The 9357-nt window shown below is 44.3% G+C and overlaps 1 protein-coding gene across 1 annotated transcript in view; it reads right to left on the reverse strand.

Annotated features, from left to right (window-relative positions):
* LOC146805253 (large ribosomal subunit protein eL24) overlaps positions 1-6376 on the reverse strand; it is a 124962-nt gene extending 118586 nt beyond the window's left edge. Inside the window, exon 1 of the mRNA XM_085623783.1 lies at positions 6249-6376. Within this exon, the coding sequence (XP_085479909.1) occupies positions 6249-6376 (128 nt within the window). The remainder of the gene's footprint in view (positions 1-6248) is intronic.
* Positions 6377-9357: the final 2981 nt, after the last annotated feature.

Consider the following 9357-nt stretch of genomic DNA (forward strand, 5'->3'; position numbering starts at 1 on the left):
CCGATTGGCTTTGTCAGTGTTTGGTTATGTAGCACAGCCTCAGTGCAGTAAAACTGAAAGTTAAAACAAGCATTGGCAAAGCCAATAGGGCTCGCCTTATACAAGAGCCATTGACTTTGCCAACATATCTTAGCCATGTTGTACACCAGCGTGGCTGCTGTTCAGCATGGTTACAGGGTAGTGCAGTAAAAAAGAGTGGCATGGAGTGTCGTAAAGTGCTGTAGAGTGGAGTGTTATGGCATTCTGTAGAGTTTAGTGGCTTGCAGTGTCTTGCGAGAAATGATGGAACACTTTTGGCTCCTGATGGACTCTGTAGAACTGTGAGGTTGAGAGCGTGTAAATATGCCTTACAGATTTAAGCATTACTAATAACAAAAGCTGCCTTGAGGTTCAGGCATAAAACTGCATTTGAAAGTGGCAAGCAGATATTTGGTGCTGGAAAAGTGAAAACATGAGGCCTGGTCGGATGTTTTCCATTTTATGAATCTTGTAAAACCATGCACAATTAATTCATGGTTGATTTAAATGTGTTTAGTTTAGATTTGACCTCACTTAGAATGTAGATTTAATTTGCAAAATGTGTTTTCAACTTGCAAAATATCATATATTTGTACTGAATTAACAAGCATTTTTTTTAAAGTGTAGAAAAGCTGAAATACAACTCGTGAGTTCTTTTTTAGGTCTCGCCTGACCCAGCGCATGCGCTGGTCTGGCGAGACATTTTGTGAGGGCTCCAAAAAGTGCTACCAGGTCAGCCTGGACCTACAGTGCAGGTGCGCGGGCGCGCGCGTCGCGTTTTACCACTATTACTTTCACTTTCGCGGCCGCGCGGCCTCTTTGATGTTTGATCGCGATCACTTTCGCGGCCGCACGGCCGCTTTGATGTTCTCCGTGAGGCTTCAATAGATTACAGCAGTTAAACCAAGGTTTGGCATAGCCAATAGGTCTCGCTTTTGGGACCTTATAAGTGTTTAGTTATGCAACTGTTGCATGGCTAAACACTTATAAGGTCCCAAAGGCGAGACCTATTGGCTATGCCAATGCTTGTTGCTTTTGGAAGCTTCAGCATTGTCCTTGAGATAAGAATGGACTGTTTCATCAACAGCATCATCCGGGAAAGAAATACATTTCTAAATTGAGGGATAATTCTGAAGTCAGTTCCAAAGCCACCTTATCCAACACCTTTTCAAAGGAACGAAAATAATAGCCCACGCCTGTTGACCTCTTCAGTCCTGAGAGGAGCAAGGAGTAGATCTGCAGGGACATTGACAAATGCCAGCCTGACAATTGCACTGCTACCAATTCAAGGACAATCCGCCCCAACATACGCTCCAATAAATAACAACTGGGCATGCACACAGGGGCTAATAACATCAGTGAGTACAAATTGACAACAGACAACTGCAACTTACGCACCATTAACAGAGCTTGATGGTACCACCATATGTGTCTGGAATATTAATGGCTTAGCTTCCAAAGCGGGAGATCAAGAGACTCTAAACTACTTGAAATCTTTTGATATAATTCTGCACCAGGAGACCTGGGAAGACAAGCCTTTTGAATTGCAAGGTTATACCTCTTACTTATTCCTGGCAACCAAGGGCTCAGTATTTGGCCGCCACTCAGGGAGCTTACTGCTTTTAGCTTCCATTACCGAAATAGGAGAGATTGTTCCAATAAAAATTCACTGAACACCTCCAAGCTGTATTCAGGCCGCAAAAATAAAGCTTAAGCTTAACCAGCTCAAACAGGAAATAATAATAATAAACGTTTATGTACACCTTAAACAGAAAATAAGGACGGCGAACGAGCTACCTATAGAATCAAAGAGAGTAATGGACGAGCTACCGATCTCATTATTCTAGCTGGAGATTTTAATATGCATCTCCTAGGGCTCACTCCAGATGACGACCCTACGCAAAACCTCACAGGTGCATGGGGAATCCCGACGCAAGGCACAACACAATCCATCAAGCCAGCGAGAAGCGCAGAAAACTGCTCCGGGAATTGGAGTATCTAAATTTGAGAGCCCTAAATGATCGTTTCAAGGAGGACAATCCACCCGCCGCCACGTTTCCCTCGGCAACAGTCTCCTCACATCTTGACTTTACTTTTACAACTCTTACACTGTTTAATAATATTTTCACTTTCAAAATTGGAAATAACGAACTTGGGGCCAGATGTAGGTGGCCAAATAGCGAGTGCTAATGTTTGCGATCGCTATTTGGCTGTGAGCAATGTAGGTGAGTTTAAACCTACTAGCAAAATAAGGAATCGCAAAATTGCGATTCCTTATTTTGCTCTTGCATTTAAGGAATCGGAAATTGCGATTCCTTAAATGCAATGTAAGTAGCACAAAAGAAAGTGCACTTTAACCTTAAGGACTCGCTAATTACCACCAACTTCAAGTTGGTGGTAATTAGCGATTTCCTTTAAAAAAAGCACCTTTTTGCTTTTTTTAAAGTGCCATGTGGCACACATTCATGCCCTTAGGGCATGTATGTGCACCACTTAGGCACACATGCACATTTCAGGGTTGCAACAGGGTGTCCTTTTGACACCCTGGCACCTTTAAAATAGCGCCCGCTATTTGCCATTCTTTAATAGCGAATCGCAAATAGTGAATATCTTCCCATTCATTCCTATGGGCCTCCTAACCCACAGGAATGAATGGGTAGGTATTCCTTATTAGCTAATCTCAATTTGTGATTCGTTATTAAGGAATGTTAAGGAATCGCTAATATTTTAGCAATTCCTACCTACATTCAACTTTGCGAGTCCTTAATAGCGAATCTGTAAAATTCGCTATTAAGGATTCGCAAATTTGATTTTACTTACATCTGGCTCCAAGTGATCATATGCCACAAGAGCTAAGCCTTCTTACAACTCCCAGACAAAAGTAAAACCATTGTACTGGACGAGACCAGCAATCTCAAAAGAATAAGGTGCAACTCCAATAATATTGAGGAAATATCCCTTAAAGCTGAAGATCTGTATAACTAATTAGACAAGAAGTCAGCCGATTCTCAGGGACTCAAAAAGTTTGTTACATTTCTTGGAGTGGCATTCACTAGCAGGTAGAGCAACAGGCAGAAGAAAGTCTTAGCCAGAACAGCTAAGACGATAAAGACGATAAAAAGCCCAAACTCAAAAAAACGAATCACTCCATAAACCAAATCTTAAAATTACTTCATAAGTCTCCAAACTACCTCCGCTTACAGAGCACTCTCCGTGAACTAAAGACATCAGCAAAACGGAGGAGATTAGCACACAAAAGAGCAACGGAAAATGAGTTATGGGCAAAACTTCTTTTCGATGCCAATCAAAACAAGCATTTGCAATGCAATAGGTCTCACATTTGGGAGAGTTAGACCTATTGGCCTTGTAAATGGCAATGTCTTTTACCCATATGTTTTTGTTTGGAGTGCATGTGGCGTGGAGTGGAATTATGTGGGTTGAATTGGTATTGTTAGTTGTGGAATTGTTTGGTGTGGTTTTGTGTAGTGGAATTATGTGTCATAGTGTGCAGTGGAATTATGCGGATAGTAATTATGTGGTATTGAGCGTAATGGAATTATATGGAGTGGGATTGTGCGTCATGAAGTGGAATTATGTGGAACTGAATTTTGTGTTGTGGAGTGGTATGTAGTGGAGTTTAATTATGTGGTGTGTTGAATTTTGTGGCATGATGTGGAATTCTGTATTATGGATTGGATATATGAGGTGTGTTGTGTTACTGTGTTGTTGAGTTGAATGATGTGGTTTGGTGTCCAGTTATGTGGTGTGAAATGTAAATGTGTGAAGTTGAATTGTGTGGCGTGAAACTGTGTGGCGTTGAGTGGAATTATGTGGCATAGTCTGGAGTATCTATATGTATTGTTGTTATGTGCTAGTGGTTTTAAGTGTGTTTTTTTTATTTGGTATTGAGTAGAGTGTAATTATGTGCAGTTGAATGATGTTGCGTGTAGTGGTATGATGTCTGTTATTTATTTTATGCTATAACCTCACTTTTGGTTAGGTGATGTCACACTATGTTATTGAAGTCACCCTGTTCCAAAAAGAGAGAGAAATGGAGAAAGACTCAAAAAGGCATGAGAGGATAAAGTCCTAGGCTTTATAGGACCCAAGTGTGGGGAGGGGAAGCAGAGCTTAGTTTCTCTTGTTGCCCTCACACACCCCGAAAGGTGTCATGCTTCATCATCGGGCGTTTTGCTCCTCGTCGGGCCGGCGCTGCAATGCCCTACGGGTCCCCCGAAGGGTCACTTTAGCGGAGATCTTTTAAGAGAAAAGGCCGTTTGGTGCATGCGGGTGTGTGATATGGGTCCTAAAAATAGGGAGTTAGTGGTGCAGTCGTGTGTGTGATGTGATCAATTAAAAATGTCTAAGGGTTGCCTGTGGGATATTGTTTAATACAAAGGGATGGCACCCTTGACACACTAAAAAACCCGTAGGTTAGGTGTTACCCTAATGGGGATAATGTCCCATCAGATAACTAAAATGTGGTCAAAGTGGTCGACATGTTTCGTGCCCCTGCGGTCCAACCGGATCCGTGGCGCTTCCTCAGGACCAACTATAAAGTGCAAAAAGGGTACAAACGTGATCTGGGGGATAATACCCGTAATATATATCCGGGCGTACAGGGACTAAGTTGCCCTGATATCTGTACTGTCAGATTAAGGGTCGCTCCTGGATATAAGCCTAGGTAAACATAAATGACAAAAGAAAAAAGAAGAAAGGAACAAACAATATGTCAAAGTTTTATGTCCCACATATGTCCATCAACTGGACGCGAAATACAAAAAGTTGAGTACATGGTTGCAGTGTAGCAGAGAGCCAGACTCCACTCACGGGTGATCGGCAAAATGGGGTCTCTACGATCAGCAACGGGTGGCCAGGCCCAGGACGAGTGTCCTGGTGCGGAGGCCTACCGCCGTCGATCGGAGTCACCCACTAGTCCCATACACTGACCGTGGAGGGTCTGGAGAACTTTGTCATTAAAATACAGTGGTTCCTCAGTGGTCGTCCCAAAAAGACATCTGTGTCTAAATCTAATCGTTGCTGATACGCATGTGTAGTCCCATGGAAACTTATCGTAAGTATATGCGCAAAAGGTGCACATATGTGTATGCCCTCACGTGCTGAGAATCAAAAAAGGGCATATTGAAAACCCCAGCCTACAGTGGGGGAGGGTAAATGGGGAACACTACGAAGAGGTGGGGGAGGATAGGAGAGATGGTCACACAAGGGTCATCTCATGATAGTCAATATAGATGGTCAAGAGTAGGGTCAAGCTGTGTGGATGATCTGTGTGGATACTTGATCATCAGGTTGATCGTCATACTAGGTGGTCGTCCCATCTATATATGTGCTATGTCATGTGTTTAGGCTGTTGTGTGAACTCCACTCGGAGAAAAGGTGTTTATTGCCCCACTCCTATCCCGGTGCATAGAACCAAGATCATAAACGATGGGTGCCTCAACAGATGTATATGTGATCATCAACATACACAGCCGGGGGTGTATCAAAGCAGATGTAACAGGAAACCTGGTGTGTTGCTTGAGGTAGAGATGTTATGTCTGTAGTGAAAGGAAAGTCTAACTGGCAGATCAGCTGAGTGACATCAAGAAGGTTAGTTACAGTTCAGTCCATGGTATCTCATCATTGAGACCCTGTTCATTAGTTCGTAGGCGATGTACCCATCATTGTTCACGGCGTAGTAAAGCATTACTACTCCACAGTTGGTTGCTTTCCAGAATTGTCCATCTGATGTCATCACATGAGTGGGCTTTTTCGATGTAATGATTAGTAAGTCTAGTGGCTGTTCTGCCCCGTCTGATAGTGCTCCTGTGTTCACTGATCCTCAATTTGACCTGACGTGTGGTCATCCCTATGTAACGGAGGGCACAAGGGCAGGTGATGAGATAAACACAATTTTTGGTGTTACAATTCGTATGTTTCCGTTGATCCCATGTGACTTCGTCAAGATCGAGGGATGTAGTGTGTTTGGTGAAAGGACACACACTACACATCCCGCATGGATGATGGCCTTTCACAGCGGGGAGGGCCCATAGGGTGGGTTCGTCTTGGGTCGTGGCCTAGTATTAATCAATTGGTCAAGTAGATTGGTGGTTCTCCTGAATGCAAATCTCGGACGTTCCATCATGAGACTCCCTGTGTTAAGAATTTTCCAGTTGCGATTCACAATGTTTTTGATTTTGTTCGAAAGTGGAGTGAAAGTGGTCACGCACGTAATGATGTTATCAGCTTCCTTGGTCCTGTCCTCCAGCAGTGCCTGGCGATTGTTATTCCTGGCTCGTTTGCGTGCTTGTTTCACAATCGTTTCTGTGTAGTTCCTCTGTTTCAGGTTCCTCGTCATGGTATTAGCCTGGGTGTCATATTCACGGATGTTACTACAATTCCGACGGATTCTCAGGAACTGTCCGAAGGGTAAATTTTCCCTCAATGCTTTTGGGTGATGGCTATGGAAATTCAGCAGGCTGTTGCGATCAGTTGCTTTTTTTATAGATGGTAGTGTGGAGTTTCCCTTCCTCCAAAGTAATCAGGAGATCCAGAAAGGGGATTTCTTTTTCACTCTCTGTTTTGCTGAAGCGTAGGTGGGGGTTCAGATTATTTATCCACTGATAAAACTCTTGGCAGGTATCAGTATTCCCTTTCCACAGGATGAGCACATCGTCAATATATCGTTTCCAGGTGACCATATTCTCTTTGTAGGGATTGTTATCCGTAAAGATGTTGCTGGCCTCAAAATGTGCCATATATAATCCTGCCAGGCTCGGCGCGAATGTGCTTCCCATGCTGGTCCCTTGTATCTGGTGGTAGATGGTAGTTTTGTCCATGAAGAAGTTGTTCTTAAGGGCCAGCGTGATGAGTTCCGTGATGAAATCCGCTGGAGTATTGGTAGGGAGGTTTGTCTCATGTAGAAGTTGTTCTACGACTTCAATCGTAGCATCCTGGGGAATATTAGTGTATAATGCCTCCACGTCCAGGGTTAGGAGGAGGTTGATGGTCTCGGTGTTGTTGTCATTAATCTCTTGTATGAGATTAAGGACGTCCCTAGTATCTTTCAGGTAAGCTGGAGTGGCTTGAACCAGGGGACGTAGGAAAAAATCACTGAACTTGCTCAGAGGTTCCAGTACAGAGCCTATGCCAGAGACGATAGGACGTCCTGGAGGTGGAATGATACCCTTGTGAATTTTGGGTAGCAGATAAAAATACGGCATTCTAGGGTCCTCGTTGATGAAAAATGCCGCTTCATGAGGTGTAATCCACCTTCAATTGTTGCTTCATTAACTATGATGCGTATGCGTGACAGTAGTCTCTCAGTGGGATCAGTCTCTAACTTTTTGTAGTATGCGGTGTTCCCGAGTTGTTTGACGCATTCCTTATCATAATCATCGACTGATAAAATGACGGTAGCCCCGCCCTTGTCTGCCGGTTTTATAATGGTTTCATCATTGGTGAGTGAGAGTACTGCATGACGTAGTTTTTTGGGCAAGTTATCGTAGACGTGATGTCTTTTCAGGTTGTTAGCCTCTTTGAGAACTGCCTTTTCAAATGTCAACACCTCGCTGGGGACCATGCCAGCCGATGGGGTGAATCTAGAAGGTGGTCTGAGTCCAGTGTCCTGACGTTCTGGGGTGGGGCTGTTACTGAAGAAAGATTTGATACGTATTTTCCGGAACAGTTGTTGCAGCTCTTCGTTCAAACGGAAGTTGTCTTCTTTGGGAGTGGGTACAAAACCTAGACCCATCTCCAGGATGGTGGTTTCGTCTGTGTTCAGGTGTCTGTCTGTTAGGTTCACAATCAGGGTCTCGGGAGTATCGTGCTCCGTGTTGTCCTCTGTTGTGTCTCGGGGTCCTGCCATTGCACCTGTTTTTGACCTCTTCTTCTTCCTCTGCCTCGTCCCCGGCCTCTGTTATGAAAAGGAGGAGGCGCATTAGGGAAGAATGGTTGTTGGAACCCTGGGTGTGGACCTGGATATGCTGGATACCACATCGGGCCCTGTTGAGGATAAGGTTGTTGGGCATATCCGTACATGGGTGGCATCGGTGGTGGAGGGAGGAGACCCGGTTTGTTGACATTCCTTCCACAGCTGCTGTTGCTGGAGTTGCTATACATTGAACGTTCTGAGTTGGTAGATGATGTGGAACCTTCATCCGAAGCTGCGTCACTATCTGATGGTCTGAAGTCTTCCTTGGTATAGGGATATACTTTTTCTCTGTCGAATCTTTTGATGTCTTTCTGTAATTTCGACACTTTCTGCTGTAGTAAGTAATCCCGATGGTCCGTCATTTCCGCGTTTATTTCAGCTAAGCGGGTCTTATAAGCTGAAATGCTGATCCCAGTTTTCAGGCCGTTCTCTGCAATGTTGATCTTGATGATTAGTGCCTCAGAGAGGCGTTTGGCAGCGCTAATTATAAGGATCAGCCAGTCACGGGTGCGTTTCCATGCGATCTGGCTCCATTCTCTACGGAAAATGAGATCTTCCAGAAAGATTCGCGGTGCCGTGCGGACTATCAGGCCATTAGGTGCAGCACTGGCTCTAAGATACTCCGTCATTATTGTACCATGCACAGCAATTTTGACTTGTAACTTTTTCAAGGATGCCAGAGAGTTCAAATCGCCTTGTGTTGATGTACTGGCCATATTGCCCTCACTATCTAATAGTGAGGGAGTTCTCAGAATTTCGGCCACAATATCTTCGTTGAAGCCGAGTCCCAAGTTTTCCCCGATGTTGGAGGTTGACATGTTAAGGTACTCAAGAGAAAAAGGAGGGATATAAAGGGAAAGAAAGATGGGGTCCCTCGGCTGTACCGCCGTGCTAATTATCTATATAAACCAGAAGAGAGGGGGGGACCAGGAGCTTGTTGTGGTCCAGTGTCTGTGCTCCGTGTGTCGTCTGTATCAATAAAAAAAGGAGACACTGTTCCAAAAAGAGAGAGAAATGGAGAAAGACTCAAAAAGGCATGAGAGGATGCCCTTTTTTGATTCTCAGCACATGAGGGCATACACATATGTGCACCTTTTGCGCATATACTTACGATAAGTTTCCATGGGACTACACATGCGTATCAGCAACGATTAGATTTAGACACAGATGTCTTTTTGGGACGACCACTGAGGAACCCCTCCTGCTGCGGTCTTTTTGTTAGTACACCAGACTTTGATTCTATACATATACCCAGGCACACCCTGAATTAACAGACCGTAGCAATGGCAGTCTCATTACCGCGCATGCGCATCACTCATAAGAGCCTCTGACTACACTGAAGACGTAGCATCCTTTCGGCCACGCATGCGCGGAGACCGAATGTCTGGTCTACGCGCATGCGCATC

The sequence above is a fragment of the Triturus cristatus genome, chromosome 8, assembly GCF_964204655.1.
Source record: "Triturus cristatus chromosome 8, aTriCri1.1, whole genome shotgun sequence".
Lineage (NCBI taxonomy): Eukaryota > Metazoa > Chordata > Amphibia > Caudata > Salamandridae > Triturus > Triturus cristatus.